Here is a 17,510-nt window from a genome sequence, read left to right as displayed (position 1 = left end):
CTAAAACTTACTTCGCAAACAGATGCATAAGAAGGAAAATAGGGAGATCAAACTTGGTAAGCAAGAGATGACATGGTCAATTGTTGCTAAAATTTTGAAAGCTGTTAAAGTTGCTGTTAACCCTTGCATAAAACCTCGCATTCTAATTTCAAGACAAACTGGTTGGTGTACTACAAGGTAATACGTAGTAACCAACCTTGAAGTGATCAGGTGTAGCCAGATCATTCAGCAGCTCTACATATGAAGTAAACGGTTACTAAGAGATTCCAGCGAGAGTATACCAAAGAAATTCAACGCACTAAAATGCGTGGGCCTAACTGATTACTTTGATTTGTAGCTCACCATGCGAGATAGGCAGTGTTTAAATTTCCCAGAAGTGAGTTACTAACCTCCCGTACTCATGCACTTTTGTCAAGAACGTTGTGCTACCACCTCCGAAATACAGCATTAAGCTACCCACTGAGCGTCGTTTCCATTAGAAGAATTCAGGAATTCTGCCTCCCATCCCACCTCCTTCTAACCCCTCCCCATGTCAGTCTGAGATGAACATTACGCTTCTGTAATCCTGCACTGGGAAGTGCGGCAGGAATTTACTGACCTAGCAGGAGTCCGGGCCTGCACTTTCGTAATGCGGCGAGACAACCGGAACTCAAGATGGGTGTTGGTGAGTTCAGAAGACCAAGAACGCGCTCCTAAAGAAAAATCTGACGTCAGTGTGGAGACTCTTTAATGCCGAATTTGGAAATAGTTATGGCTAAATATATGCCCCTGCAGACACTGTGTTTGGCATGTTGTGACTTTTAACATCCAGGAGCGAAGGGCTGCAATTTCGGTCAAATGAGACCAGCTAGTCTCGTGGAGTCTCGTTTGCCCGATTACAGTTTTGTTTCTTTATTTATAAGCAGGTGGAGTTGTTCACTAAGGTGGAAAGATGAAGTTGTGAAAAGAGCAAGCGGCGCGAATTTCAACAAGTGACGGACGTAGCTGCAAACACAACGGAACAGCGTACCTGTATCCGCTGGCAGATGCTCCTGTTGGCGACACCTACGATTGATTGATTGTGTCCTTGATGTCGCTGCACACCGCCAGAGGGAGGTTTTTAATGGCTCTCTGCTTGTGCTACGAGACAGTTCTCTCAAGTATATGTTTGCCGCATGAGACATGGCTGAAGCATGAGGCGGAGAAAACAAAGAATTTAGGACGTTAGGAAAGTTTTTAGCGAGATCAAAAGGTCGTGCCAACTTATTCCGTTTCCTTGGCATGTCAAGGGATTCCGCGTCAGATTCAACAAGTGTCTTGATTGCCAACTAAACCAACCGCTGTTTAAGAGCTTCATGACGTCATATTAACTTATCAAACTGTGCATACAAGCATAACATCGACATAAGTATTATTCTTTTGTGTGCAATGGAAATCAACGGAACCCAACGCGGTTATTTTAACTCTTTCTAATGAAATATTCACTCCTTGGCATCGTGACATTCCTGACCTTGGTGGCGAAGAAGTAATCTGCGTAAAAATTCTTTGTCTTGTACCTTGCGATGCTGCTCACAAATACCATCTGCCGCTTCTGAGAACGGTTCTAAACAACCTTGAACCCGTGACGGCTCTCCGTCAAGCGGAAAAAAACTCCATGTGACTTTTGTTGTTGTTATTCCGGCGGCGTCGCAACAGCCAACAACGTAACTCGTGTATAGAAAACAATACTAGTTGTATTGACTTCATCCCTGCGCCATTCCCTTTCTTCCCAGCAGTATAAGAATTTTCGACTGCACTGTCCTACTCACGAATTCCACTCCCCTCCAAGAGTTAAGCAAACGAAATGTGGACGTTTGGATTATGAGCTTTAGCATAATAAGTACGATACTAGCAGAAATAATCGAGCCATTTTTTATGTTTTTTTAGTTTAGTAGCCATATTCTTATAGCATAAGATTAGATGTAAATTGTTGTTCACCAGATTAAAGTGTTTAATATATGATTAGAGCTCATTAACACGTATGCATTGTACCTGATTCATACGAGTAATTCAACTGCTAATGTCCACATGAGAATAATTCTGGCATTAGCAAATGGTGCATTACAAAATAGAGTTTTTTTTTTTTTTTTAATTTTTGGCTGGGTGCCCACTTCATTATTATTTCCACCAAACTAGTAATCCTAAATTTTGTGGCAAGGCCCGTGACATGACGATAAAAAGACCTCAGCTACATGTCAACCAAGCTTTCACAAGTGTCAGTAGTATTAGAATATCATAGCCGTACTTATGTTGGTAGAGAAAGCGAACATCTAATTTGTTTGTTCGTGCGCGTTAATTGGCCCCTCGACCCACGATGGTGCAGCAGTAGCGAGGAGGGATTTTTGTAGCGGACAGCGCAAACAAAGGGAAGTAGTCGTCTGTCCGAGATCTCCATCACACCTGTCAACCCCACGTTGTTATAATTACGTGGGCCGACAGCCCTTAATGAGTGCCAAGACGGAGATGGAATGGGATGACGACATCGTCCTTGACTCTCCTTTGCAAATGACGTGATAAGACACGGATGAAAAAATCAAAAATGTTGACTACTGACGGCACGCGGAACAGAAAGAACTGTCCTCGGTGAAGTAAACTGAAATCTGTTCAGGGCGGTAATCGGGTACTGATTTACACCCTCAGCCGCCGCCGCCTCCACCCCCCACCCCGTAACTTTCGTGTGTCCCAATGAAATATCTGAAGAGACGGGCTGCTTGTCACCACTTGCCTACTTTACCTCTTTTAGAAAATCAGCTCCGAAGATAATGTTCCTTTCTTGAGAGGGAGAAGAAGAAACTTAACACCTTACGAAATTTGAAAAGACCTTTTAGAGATAGGGGGTAAGTTACGTGAGAAATTCTTGCAGACAGCGATGTAGAAAATAAATAAAAATAAAGAAATCCATGATGGAGTGTCTCTCTGCGTCAGTTTAGATTTTAAAAACGAAATGATGCTAAATTTGAGTAAATAAAAATTTTAAAATAACATATCCGCCTATAAAATAACAAAGTACAGAAGAGCGACACCTTATGACATTCCTCAGTCCGGGAGGTTGTGAGAGCGTATTCTACAGCATATACTGCGCTCTGTACCCATCACTATTCAATTAAAAGTCTTCCACCTGCGCAGAGTTTCTAACTGCAGGCCTTCAGTTGTGTAAAGCGAAGGACCTTTTAACAGCAATTTTTGGTAACCCCAATATCGCAGAAGGGTCGTCTTCTCCATTTGCCGATAAAAGTTGTTTCGCTTGAACAGCGACAGTAAAATTAATGTCATCTTGCGCATCTCTCTCTTTCATAGCACCGGTTTAGCCTTTCTGTTCTAGTCGCTATAGAAACACTGCATCGGAATCTTCCGAACATTAACAATTGCAAATGCCATCAGTTAACGAAGCATTTTTCTTTGATAGCAACACTGGGATTCAACCCATGTTACAACCACGACTCTGAAGCAAAAGAAAGACAATTGTTTTGTGTAAAGTGAATAACGGCGTTTATAGCGCCATCTAACGATTAGCTCGTATAACAATAAAGACAAAGGGATGGAATAAATCAATTACTAGTAAAAAAAAAAATACTAGTAAAGAAACAAAGGCAAATACTTGTCTCACTAATGATCCGCCAAAGAATGGGGGAAAAATTCATGCCATTTATTTTATGTCGGTGACTAACGTTTTCATCATCCAGCCGACATTCCGTTCTTATCACTACTCCTTTTTTTTTTTTTTTCCTTTTCTTTTTTTGTCGTTGTTCTTGTTAACAACCTGAACAAAGGGTAGAGCACAGTAAGCTCTTCCTCAGCAACACAACTCAATAACAACGAATGCAGATCCCAATTACGGCTACCCACACACACTGATTTAACTCGGACGTTGTTATCAAGAATAGCGTATGAAAGGTATGCGCCATACACGTGCAGGTACGCCAATATCGCATCGGGTTGTTTAAGTGCGGGAATTTTCTCTGCTTGCTGTCATGTGTTGCACTCGTGCTGGCTATTCTGACGGTCCCCCTCCTCCTGTCCTGTCAGTGGTGTGGCGCCGAAAGTCTTTCTACACAGGACAGTCAACTCGAATGCTGTCTCAAACTCAAGACGTCCAGATTGGCACCCCCCCCAAAGACTGTTCAATGGAGAAAAATACTTTAAAACAAATCAATAAATAATTAACTTGCTATATTAATTAGTCGCATTAATAACTTTTTCTATGGGACTTCCTTCTATTAAGGAAGTATACGCATATTACGTTCTTTTAAATTAAATTTGTTTATTAAAACAATTTTAAATTTCAATTGTTTTAATTTCTCGACAATACTACTGTGTGAAAATATGAAGAAAACATAATTTAGAAATGACAATTATCATTCACAATTCGTAGAATTACAGCTTACCTGACGGAACTGGCGGACCGGCAGGATCCAGAGGATTCCTTGCATTCCTCAGCACAGTTCACTTCGGACCTGGACAGTCTTTTAGAATCTGATGTCGAGTGGTACCCTTTGGAATCTTTGGACATGTGCCTTCTTTCCTCTCTCCCCACGCTCCATTCGGCACTCATGTAATCCTGATCTCCTTGGACACAAGTCTCATAACCCGAGTCTTTTGTCAACTTTCTCAATGACCTCTGTTGGCGAGAGAGATGGCGAGGCAACAGAGTGGTGGAGTCCAAATTGACCAGCTGCTGAGAACGTCCGTGAGGAGAAACTATGACCTTTGTACTTGCCAGTCGACCCACATCCCAGTCGCTGTCGCCATAATCACAGAGGGATCGAGCATGTCGGCGACCTTCGGTCGGTACAGATGCCAAACTCCTCCGTTCGCGTGCAAGGTTTCTTTGAGACCCCCAATCACGTCCGAGATCCTTGTTGATCTTCCCCTTTCGTTCGCTCTGGTACTGGGGGGATGTCCGATGCGGAAGAACAGAAGAGGGGGTTTTCGGTGTGTTCTTAGATTTGCTGTGCCTCAAAGAGTGACGGAGAGAAGTCGCCTTCTGCCATAGAGTCTCCTTGCTGCCGCTGACCTTCTGGCCAGGAGTAGAACCACTTTGGTCATTGACGCTCCTAAGTAAAGGCGAGAAAAAAAAAGAAAAAAAAATCAGTGAGAGTTATGGCAACGTGACATGGTAACAAAACGCGCGCGCGGTTTCGCATTCCTACGAATCATTCGCTCATTACTAAAAACGAACGTGCCATCAAAATAATTTTACTCGTGGCTATAACTGTCCGACAAAATTCCCCTATCCGAACCATCTCCGTAACGCATCCTCTCATTGTGCCCTCTCTCAAATTCAACCATATGCTAAAAAAGGGCAAACATTTGAAAGGGTCTCCCCACATTTTAACGGTCCTGCAGATTTATTGGCCCATAAAAAATCTAAATCACTCCACTGAATAAAAAAACAAGATTTTCCCGTCTCCGATGGCACTCAATCACCGTCAAGTATCTTGTCTTCTGAATCCATTAAACCTTAATGTACAAATAAAACCTTCCCCGTCCTACTTTTTTTTCGCATACTCCAGCCTCAGTTGTACCAATCAAGTAAAAATCTTTATCATCAGAAAGAAACACACACACACACACTCACACACTATTCTCTTTCATACACACAATGAAATCTATAATCTTATTTCGAAATAGGCTTATTTTAAAGAAAATCATTGCCGCAATCAGCTATAGACAGTTATGGCCATCGTGTGACTGGCATCATTCATCTCCGAAAAAAATTACTACATCCATTGCAGAAACTAATTCCTAAACCAATGTCCACAGTCTCTTTTAAATAATTTCTCTAGACTCCGCGCGATGTATTCTTTTTTTCTTTTTTTTTTTTTTTTAAGAAAACGGTCTGAATATTTAATTTAATGCCTTTCAAAAATCAAGTCGTGAAATTTGGCAAAATTTTTTTTTTTTTTTTTTTTTTTTTTCATTTATTACTCAAACACTTTAAAACTAGATAAATAAATTACGTACACAATAACTTATATTTTAATATTCTGAAGAAAAAAAAAAAAAAAAAAACATTCAACAATAACAATATATTATCTTTCTGAGGGTATATTTCTGAGGGTAACTCAGAGTTTTTTTTTTTTTTTTTTTTTTTTTGGCTGGTGCAGCATAAGCCTCAGGCTTCCTTGCACCAAATGGCTAATAATAATAAATTTATGGGAACCTTGCAGACAGCTTGAAATAATGTTAGTCAAAACATTATTATAAAATCAATCGCCAGAATGCCACGTCTGTGTAAGGCAGTGCGTAGCACACGCTTCTTGATTAGACCGGGGTTCGAGCCCGTCACCACCAAATACGGAGGATGCGGAAAGGTCAGGGAATGACCACCGCATATCCCCGGAGCAATATGGCCTTTGTTGCTAATGCTCCTAAAAACCAAATAAACAACAAGGCAGTGATAAAATCTCGTGGAGGTTATTTTGATGAAAAATCAGTATACTTATTAATAATTTCAATATTTTTTTTATTTAAATTTTTCAGTGCTTATAAAAATCGTAAAATACTTTGTAGTGTGTTGTTTTTTAAATAAAACCTTACACTGTCACGGCTAATTTAAAAAAAAAATTAATAATAATAAATAAATAAATAAAATGACGAAACTGTCGTCACACTTTGTGATTCCAAGCTTTTAGGAAGGAGTGTTTATTATGATCTGTAAAATGTTGGACGAAAAACACGAGTTTCCGGCAGAGAAAAAATCCACGCAACTCTCACCTGAGATCGATTAACATTGCCACTTTATGGGGGGGGGGGGAGCCCATAAAAATTCCTGGCGTCATTGACAGGATTCGAACTCGTGCCTTTTCCATACGGTATTAGGAGGAATAGGCCAGGGTAGTATAGTGCATATAAGCATTGTACTACCCCCAGGGCACCATTTTAGGAATACATCCCATATCATACCTGAATGACTGTCGTTCTTACTCGGGATTTGCGTCCTTGTGGGTAGCACAGTTGGTAGAATCGCTGTCCTCCCCCACACCGGGTGGAAAAGACCTGAGTTCGAGTCACGTCGATGACGTGAGGAATTTTATGGGCCTTTTTCACAACGTAGCTGAGTTAGTCGGTCTCAAGAGAGGGTAACAGTTTTTCTCCCGGAAACTGGGGTTTTTTGCCCAGCAAACAGAAAATCGGCCATAGAACACATGCAATTTGCAGACAGTATATAAAGAGCAATATGGCCTTAGTAGCAGATGCGCCTAAAAACTCTACTACAAGAACAACAACTCGGGATTTGTAGTTTAAATTCTCTTTACTTTTTTAAGTTGTAGTGTATAGACAATTATAAGGAGTATGGAACGGCTATTTGAAATACTTGTGGCTATTCTGAATTTTACGCAAGATAAGATAATAAATTACTATTATCTCACAATGCTATACTAACAGACACGACAAATGCACAGCTGAATCTTTTCTGATGTATATTCTAGCAGACTTGGTAACACAAAAGGCCTCAGCAGTTCCAGTCCCATCTGAGGTATGGATACCTGCTAACCCAATTTCTATATGTCCTACTTCAGATTGTGTGAGCTGTTCAAAAAAAAATTGTGTAAATGACGCACCGCAACCTCTTGCACGATGCTGAAACAGATAACAATTAGGGGAAGCATCCCAAACGACGAAGAAGTATCTATGATGAGACATTAATGAAGTAGGTTTCATGGTCTAACCCCACACCCACGTGGGTCCTCCCCACACTAAGTGGAAAAGACCTGGATTCGAGTCACGTCGATGATGGAGGAAGTTTCATTGCCTTTTTCATAACGTGGCTGAGTTAGTCAGTCTCAGGCAAGGGTAGCATGGTTTTTTCCTCCCAAAAACTCGGATTTTTTGTCCAGCAAATAGAAAATCGACCTCAGAACACACGAAATTTACGGACAACATGCACGGAGCAATATGGCCATCGTCGCTGATGCTCCTAAAACCCTACTACAACGACCTGACCCTACACAGTATGTCTCTAATTCCCATCAGTTATGATATCACTTTCAGAAACAGTATTCCAATTTCAGACTGTTAGCAATTTCAAGCATGTGTTCTGCCACGTTAGCAAAATTCCTGACTGCAACGCTCTCTATCGTTTAGTCATCCCCTAGGATTTTCAGTAATGAGTCACTACAGAAACTTTTATTTCAGCCATTTCTTTCAAAGCCGCCTGTTCTATAGGGTCACGTTCAGTGGCATTGACCAGATAATTAACCTAGGTTGTCGAAACGTTGTATACACCAGACAACAACAACAACAAAAGCAAATAAAATCGAGTGAGGCAACATAGTATATGTTAAAGCAGTATGGAAATAGAACTTTCCGTCCACACCCTTGGAATTGAATAATCGAAGGCGTAGTGTGGGTAGCGCAGTGTACCTAGTTACTCGAGAGGAATGTGTACAGAAAAAGTAAACACTGCAACATACGACCTCCATGTCTTGGATATGAATAATAAACCGGATCTAAACATCTAAACCTTTGGATTTATTTCGCTGATTAGTGGTAACCTTTGAACGTAGTGTTCGAAAAGAACCGCCCTCGTTTCATTCCTGTCCTCCCTAGATCGTCTTTTGTGTCCGTGGTTGATGTGACAGCCGAATACAAACTATTATCGGCCATACGGTGAGAAAGGCCACGTGAGCGGCATATTTACGCACGGGAGAAAAATAAAATTCGCCTGGCTATCAGAGTGATTTCGAGAAGAAATATTTCATGCGCAATTACACTCCACCACACACTGGCCTTCGCATAAGTTAATGCGATAGATATTGGCAATGGAAAAGACTCGTGGCTTGAGTTACTCCACCCAAGAGCAGCAAGTCGCGAAAGGAGCAGAAGGCATTTGACCTCGAGTTACGCCACAAGTCCACAACCAACCATACTGTTTAGTGGCGACATCTATGAACAAAATATTTCTAAGAATCTTAACTTTAAGTAACTTTTGAGAAAGCAAAAGATTTCTCAAGAAACTAAATTTATTAAAGAAACTGTTTTATTAATTATATAAATAGAATTTAATCTCTATCCATTTCATTTAAATATTTAAGTTATATAAATTTCAATTTTCAAATGATTTTATCCATAATAATTTATAAAATTTAGAGATTTAGTATTTATTTTTCATATTGCATCTTTTTAGAAAAGCATTCTTCAATGTTAATTTAAATTTTTTTAAACTATTAAATCCCCCCCCCCCCAATTAGGCGCTTTTATACGATGCAAATCGGTATACGGTGGCCCCTTGAATTGTGGCTCCTTGAATTTTAAAGAAAACTAAATTTATAATTCATTCTGAAAATGTCTAAAAATTTCTGTCGATTCAGTTACGAAACCACCCCCACCATGTTTTAATATAAAAACTACAGGCGTTTGGATTAAATGATTATTTAATAAAAATTAGTGACCAATGCACGCACATTTCTGTTATTTGCCCATGCAAGTGTGGCAAAAATGCTAGTTACTGCAGATATATGAAGAGCGAGTTAAAAAAGTCCAGTTACCGTATTAGTCCATTCTGTTCCGTATTTGCTACGTTCAGTTTTTAGTTTAGTTTCTTTTTTTTTCCCCTCATTATTTTCGGTGTTCAAGTACAACACTGAAAAGCGAACAGTAGCGAGCAAATAGCTCATGAAAGAAACACATCGAGAAGCCAAACACGGAGTGGACTTTCAATAAAGATTCAACAAATCCACTCTTGCCAAATAAAAATTCTGATGCGGAACGGAAACTGTTTCATGGTAATGTTAAATACAGGCCATTATCTGGGATGGTCATACAGGCGTACGGAACGTGTGCAGAAGTTCCAGCATTTCATCTTTTTAAGGGATGAAAAATCCAAAAGGAACGCGACTTTCGCGCAGTAATAATAATTCAGCCATGGTGTGAAAAACGCCCACAAAAGTTCCGCCCGTCAAGAGGGGATTCTGATACAAGCCTTATACACTGGATCCGGAAGGATCACTCTGCTAACTGGGAGTTCTCAATTTTAGCAGTTAACATAATTAGTTCTTACGTATTAAATATAAACGCTACCCACAGTGTTCATATAGGGACAAGAAGTCAAGAAAGTCACTAAATATAAACATTTGTATTTATTAACTATTTGTTGACAATTATGATGGCTATTGTACATAAATGCTATATAGCAGTGGTTTTCAACCGGGGTGCCGCAACAACATTCCTGGGGTGTCATATAATTTGGGTTAAAGTTACTTAAACTTATTATTATTTTTTTAAAATTTATATTTTTATTTCATTATAAAAAGATGTACGGTGTCTTTTCAATTTTGTGGTAATCTATAATTGATGTTTATTTAGCACCTCTGTATAAAGAATAAAATTATATATATAATTTGTATTATGAATTTAATTTTGTTTATAGTTATATTATTGTAATAACTATCATATAATACATTTTTTTAATATTAGATATACATACAGAGAAAGAGAATCGGATCTAACAGCCAGAAAATTGAGTAGGGGTGCCGCAAAATACAATAAATTAATTAGGGTTGCCGTTATGAAAAAAAAAAAAAGGTCGAAAACCACTGCTATAGAGGGACGCACTCGATCCCCCCCCCCCACACACACACACACCAAATCACAGTACGCACTGGATGCAGAGAATTAAATACCACTGAAAAGTAACCATCATGAGCAAAACATTTACGTGCCACGCCAAACAGAAATAATTCCATGCCTTCATAATTATAACTTATTATATTCAGGGAGAAGAAACATTTCTCGTTCAAGGGATTTTTTTCCTTTCGTTTCAATCGCAATTTTCCATGCACTTTTTTCACTTTATAAGAACGTCTTTCTTCGTCGTAATCTTCCCCTTAGGTCCGAAGGACTAAACACATAATAGCATTCCACACTTGCCCCTATCTTCCCACAAATAAAAACTCCTCTAATAACTTTTCCCTAATTGCCTTCAAACATGTTATTTCTCCAAAACCCGGTCAGAGATGAAGGGTTCGTTGTGCGGTCATTGGTGGGGGCCTCTACGCGAAAAATGCTGTTCCCAGAAGCCAACCTTGTCTTCTCACCCTTCCCCCTTTCTCTTCATGAAGAAAATTAACTAGGCTGTGGTTAGAGTTCCGCCTTTTGAAGCTCAACCCATTAGGGTTAGAGTAACTATCATCACATGTAGCTGGCAACGCCACCTGCCGGCGCCAGCTGATGTTGTCAAGTTCAGAAATCACGTAAACGTGTTAAACGCTAAATGGCTGACCACTGTCATGTGTCCTGGCGCAATAATGACCGACTTAGAAATCCTTGGTGCGCTTACATTTCTTTGAGTTGATTTCATTCCAGGTCCGCCTTTTTTCTCTAACGAACTGGGTTGGTGTGAGAGTGACTACACCTCACACAACACAAATGTCACATTGTCAGCTATGTCCGGGTGGGGTGGAGAAGCCTAGTGTACCTTAGTGCCTATAAAAATACTTTCATTGTTTCACGACTTTTTTTTTTCCCACTCTCCACGACACAGGTCGAGGTGAACCCGTTACTCGAGTTACTCAAGCAGTTCAGCATATGCTATGAAGAATCTAGGACAACTCTTCACGCAATTAGCTTTGTATGAAATTTATTCTAGTGTGTTCGTCAGAAAGAATCTCTAGATTTTTTATAAAAATTTGGAGTGGGAACAAATTAACTACAAAGAAAGAATATCTCAGATTACGATTCGACAACTGTTAGACGTATTGATAAAAATATGATGTAATCTAACCTTAAGCGAAATAGTAGTTATATCAAACTGTTCTTTTTACGTAACTACTGTTTCTGGAAATAAAAAGTAAAAGTTCCAGTCAACTGAAACATACGACTCCGTTTAACTACGGAGGATCTGTTCTCTTCCTTTTCCATATTCCGCCCCCGAGAATCAGCGATTTTCTTAGTGCGATTCACCAGAATCATACTAGCTTTACAAAACTTTATCTCCGCTCGCAACGTTACTGCTACCCCGCTATCAATGTACTGCACTCCTACTCTTGCGATCGCTTGGTCACACACATTTGGTACGCCAACTTTACCACATGTGTGTGTGTCAAAGTCGGATACCTCAAAAGCCAGGTAGGTCTTGTTGGAACCGCTCCTGCCTCCACGTGGCAGGGCCGGTAATCTGAGGAAAAAGTTATCCTCCAGGACTAAAAGGAGAAATTACGGATGATGACATCTACTCTGCACTTGAGCCTAGACGTTCACTTTACTGTGACCCAAATGAAACAGATCATGACTAATCTCAATCCAAGAGACTACGAAAAAAACGAGCATCAACAAGAATGTCCAACATTCTTATATTACACTCACTTTCGTCCAAGCCCATAAGTCCCTTTCACCATTTTTAATTAAAAAAAACGTGACTGGTTCACTGAAAATGGTTAAAAGTCCGATTTACTCATTGAAACCAGTAACCATCAGCATTCTCAGACCCTACTGAAAATAGCAATTTTCGGTAAACCCTGAGAATGTACGGATTACATTAAATAGTTCCAAAGCTATTTAATGTAATTTCAGGTTGGGACCTGATGAATGTGACTGAAGACGAGCTCATTCAGGAATTACAAGATCAAAAAGCTGTTCAAGCAAAACGAATAATGATAAAAAAAAACGGTGAACTTGTTCCTACTAGAAACATTATCCTTACATTTGGTACGCCAACTTTACCACATGTGTGTCAAAGTCGGATACCTCAAAAGCCAGGTAGGTCTTGTAGTTCCCATTCCGCACTTGCTGTGAAGACATTTCTGACGAAACATAGCATTGTCAATTATTCACGACCCTATTGTTCCCATCTAGCACCTGTGAACTTCTTCCTCTTTCCCAAGGTGAAAACTGCCCTCAAAGGAAAGGGATTTGAGCATATTGAGAACGTAAAGAAAAACTTAACCGCCGAACTGAACATCATCTCTTTGGACGCCATCGCTGACTCTTTTCAGAAACGTTTATAATGATATAATAAGTGCATTCAATCAGGTGGTGATTATTGTATAAAACCATTTTTGAGCTCTTTCAATTTGTATTCTTTCTATTTCCTCGAATAATCACTTCTAGATCTATTTCCTTCCTTATTTTGATCAACACTTCAACGTAACAGGCGCCGTTTGGCCATAACAGCCCGTACGGGCTGCTATGGCGTGCGGGCTGTTTGGCCATAACAGCCCGTACGCCATAAAATTCCAACAACAACAACAAGAGTTTCACTATTCCAGGCCTGCGAAGAAGAAAAATGTCTTTTCAGAAACACGGACAGAACCACAGCATTATGTAAAAAGACAAAAGTCCTTTTACATGGTCTACACACTATTTAAAATGTATAAAAAGAAAAAAAAAAAAACCCTATATACTGCGCTTTATTCTAAAAAATGGTAATGATATTATCCATTTTTAAATTAAATTAAAATAAACACACTTTATATATCCGGCTTTGTCACCTGATATAATTGAAGGGAAGTAAATTTAATCCTCTCACTGAAACTTAGATTTACTTCATTATTAAAATAGTTAAAACTGATTGTAAAATAAATAAATATATGCATAGTGCACGTAGATAATGCTTTCAGATCCTCGACTGATTCGGCTAATCAAGGTTATGAATAATACACACAGGGACGTCGATTTGGGAGGGGAACAGACAGTTCAATCTCCTCACGGCCGGACACCGTGTAGGGAGCCTGGATCTGAAGGGGGAAAGAAGAATTTCAGGTGGAAAGGCAGGCTCTTTGAGGCTGTTTCCTACAGCTGACTCTCGAATACAAGTTCGGATAATCGACGTCCCCATGTAAAAATATACAGTACTTCTCTTTAATGGAGCTGTTCATCATTTCAAACTATAAGTAACTCGATACGTAAAAACCGTTGATAACTGAAATTCAACTACTTATGACAGAACTAAAACCTTGCGTCTTCTTCTCAGGTTTGGAAAAGTGAAAAGAAACGGAACCATTCCATTATTGGAATCGAGGCCAGAGTTTCCCAGATAAAATGGAACAGTTGCTCCAGTGTCCCAAGGTGGCGAAAGGCCCAAAACAACACAATTATCTGATCCAGGATCTCTACGACATTATTTTTAGGATCGCAAAAATTATGTACATGAGGGTCCAGACTACCAAAATCCGGCACTGACTAGAACAATAACGAAACAGTATAAAAATTCAAATTCACCACTGTTTTGCTAGTGCAACTGTCTTCGTTGTAATAACTTTCCAAATCATAATAAAAATAAGCAAAAGTAATATAAGGGTAGTGAAATTTTCTTAGAAAGAAAGCCTTTTCTCTCTACCCCCACCATAGACTTTCATGCTACGATATCATGGCAGCGCGTGAAAGCAGTGAACTGCCAGCCTTTCTTTAAGTTCTAAAATGTCTGAAGATTTTGATGCAGTTAACAGCGGCATTAACTGAACAGTATCTTCTTTGTTGGTCACGTTGCTAATTAACTCAACTCAGTTCTTAGCTTAGCTGGCCACCAGGGTAACGTTCAGCTATTTCGCGCGAAATACAGTATTCATTCTCTCTCTCTCTCTTTCTCTCTCTCTCTCTCTGCAATGTGATAAATGTTCCCTAATTTTCATTAGGTATTGTTTGTGAGGAGATCAGTTGAACTAACAATCATTTTACAGAAGAGCTGTTTTAACTAAAGGGATAAATACCACATTTTTCCTGTTATGTTGAATATATGAGAGTGCGCATACACCATGAGATGAAAGTTCAATTTGAAGACTGTGAATAGCCCACCAAATCTAACAACTGTGTATAAGACACCCAGAAAACACGACAGACTGGTTTTCGGAGGTACACCCTGGGAACTGCAGCTTTCAGAAGGAATAAAGGAGAGAGAGAGAGAGAGGGAAAAAAAGAAAAGAAAAAGCCACCTGTAACTACCACTTCCCAAATAACCCGTTACGAATGATCTGCGCAGACTGATGTCGCCTCTGTAATTGCTTCAAAGAAATGTTCTTGAACTGTGTTTTTATATATGACATTATACCTGTGACTCTCTTCCTAAAGATCTTTTTTAAAAACAATATTTTGAGGATTTTGGTCGAAGAATCAACAGCTTCAGCTACAATATTTATTTAATGACATTTGTAAGATGGCTTGACAAAGAGCTAAATATAAAATTTTATTAGAAGTTAATATATATGCTTTATGCATATATATTAACGCGCCTAAAAATGACTGCTACAAGATTGTTTTTAATTCATTTTAGTGCGGGACTCAAAGAAGTGAATATAACGATAACGAGTGTAGACGTCTGAAAGCATATTTGATTAAATGGGGATTTCAGCTTCTTTGTAATTCGAATTTACAACAAAGAAATCTAAAAGCGTTATTATTTTTAGAGTTTGCAGTAAAACTTATACACTAGCTAAATATTTCATTTTCAAATGCTTATTTCTGATGGCACATTTCTTTCCCATTCCAAATGTCTTTAAATATTAGCACTTTTTTTTTTTTTTTTAAATATAACGAAGTAAATGCTGATATTTCACAAAAAAACGAACTTCTCCAAAAACAGATCTGTCGAATTTCATTATCACTAACAAAATTTAGAAGCCGTCGCTTCAGTAGGATCAACCCATGATTACCAAACCGTTATTTTACAGCGCGACACTTACCACCTACGGAAGGAGATGAGATGGAAGATAAAACTGTATCGAGGTCCTCTCCTCGCCTGAAATAAAGAACACACCTAAGGAGGGCGGGATTAACAAATTCCAGACATCTGGTCTTTTATATTCCCCACCCATCTGGATAATTCTGGTAGAGAAACATAAGTTTTCAACTCTCTCTCTCTCTCATATATATATATATATATACAGTATAATATTTGTGGCGCGCGCACACACACACACACACACACACACACTGTAATTTAAAGTCAAAGTTACAGTTGATGGAAAAATTAAAAATAAATAAGCAAGGTATGACAAACTTTATCAACCAGACTTATCTATTTTTACATTCTTTTATATATACATATATATGTCGTCACAGTCGTCCCCACACTGGGTGGAAAAGTCTCGGGTTCGAATCCCGTCGATGACGCGAGGAACTTTTTTTTTTTCACTCCGTGGCTGAGTTAGTCGGTTTCAGGCGTAGATAGCAAGGTTTTTCTCCCCAAAAACTGTAGTTTTTTCGTCCAACAAAACAGGCAAATTGACCAGAGAACACACGCAATTTACAGACATAATACATATATGAGTATGTGTAAGAAATTCCGGATGGCCTTAATTAAAAAAAGAAATTTCTAAGCTCATCCCGCCTCTATTCTTTAGCTTAAATTACATTCACTAAGGAATCGTCCAGTAATCAATTAAAAGCAAATGTATTAATACAAAAAAAAAAAAAAAGATTTCACGAAAATCAGTCGAAATATCGTAGGAAATTTAGTTCTCTAAATGAATAAGATCTTTATTGTACAGTTCACCGGTACACGCAGGTACCACGACCATACAAAGCTGTTCAAAGCATAATTCCCATTATGCTTTGAACAGCTAAAATTTTGAGACAAAACGTCGATTTGAAGGATGGGTGAATATCCCTGAAATCTAACGAGTAGAGAAGCACATCCCAGCGAGTCGCCCAAATTCCAATATGTGTGCGTGCTTGCTTGAGTATTCACTTGGTTCTTTGTCCTTGGCCGCTACCAATACTACAGACAAGCATGGTGCCGGCGCTCGCTAAATCTGTTTAAAAAAGGAACCACCGACAACCAACATAAACTTCTCACAACCGTGCAAAACGGCACGGGGCGGGGGTGAAAGGACTGTGTGCCAACACACACACACGCACGAACGCACGCTGGAGTTCAGCTGCCGTTGTTTGCCAGGTAAGGCAAGCCGTGGGCTGAAAAGAACGCGACGTTGACGAGGGCGGTTGGTAACTATAGATGTTCTGCCGGCGGCAAGGTCATCCACTGACCCTGGTCGGACACATTCCAGGAGGAACTTCGGCTCCGGATAATCGCTCGAAGGAGACAAACGGTTGCGATCTGTCGGTTTTACGATCTTTCGTCAGCTGCGGAGTGGGGCCTACTTACACTAGCTGTGCAATCTAATGCGGATTTTTTTCCCCCTTTTTTCTTTTTCCCTTTTTTTTTTTTTTTTCTTGACACCTAAAATGTAGGGTAATTTGAAGAAAACAAGACCCGGACGTGGGTAGCAAAAGCCCTAAGAAAATATTCCAACAAGGGATTATTCGTAGTACACATACCGTTACGATCAAATAATTAATATTTCAATCTAAAAGGAATTTATAAATTGGTTTTTGAAATTTGAATTTTTCTATTTATAACCTGTTGCAGTACGCGTATTAGTTGAGTATTTAAATACTGACATCAGACTAACAATGTTTTGTTAATTTTCACTGCACTGTACTGTATGTGTGAAACATATATAATCCATAAGTAACACAAAATACAATTAAACACTCCCCACGGTCAGAAGGCCAGAGGCTTCCTATCTAATGGAAATGTATGCAAAGTATGTATA

General features: G+C 39.2%; 1 protein-coding gene across 3 annotated transcripts in view; it reads right to left on the bottom strand.

The window, feature by feature from the left end:
• LOC150082002 (uncharacterized) overlaps window positions 1-17,510 on the bottom strand; it is a 445,992-nt gene that overhangs the window by 209,131 nt on the left and 219,351 nt on the right. For 2 of the 3 annotated variants that reach the window (XM_090379046.1, XM_090379045.1), the window contains exon 2: window positions 4,404-5,072. In XM_090379046.1, coding sequence (XP_090235172.1) covers window positions 4,404-5,072 — 669 coding nt within the window. Of the gene's footprint in view, window positions 1-11; window positions 97-4,403; window positions 5,073-17,510 lie in introns of those variants that run through there. The other variant, XM_090379048.1, reaches the window with a different exon arrangement.

This window comes from Mastigoproctus giganteus, chromosome 8 (genome assembly GCF_048544385.1).
Source record: "Mastigoproctus giganteus isolate SK-2022 chromosome 8, ASM4854438v1, whole genome shotgun sequence".
NCBI classification, from domain to species: domain Eukaryota; kingdom Metazoa; phylum Arthropoda; class Arachnida; order Uropygi; family Thelyphonidae; genus Mastigoproctus; species Mastigoproctus giganteus.
Note: the sequence above shows the minus strand (reverse complement) of the source record. Positions and strands in the feature narration are given on the sequence as shown.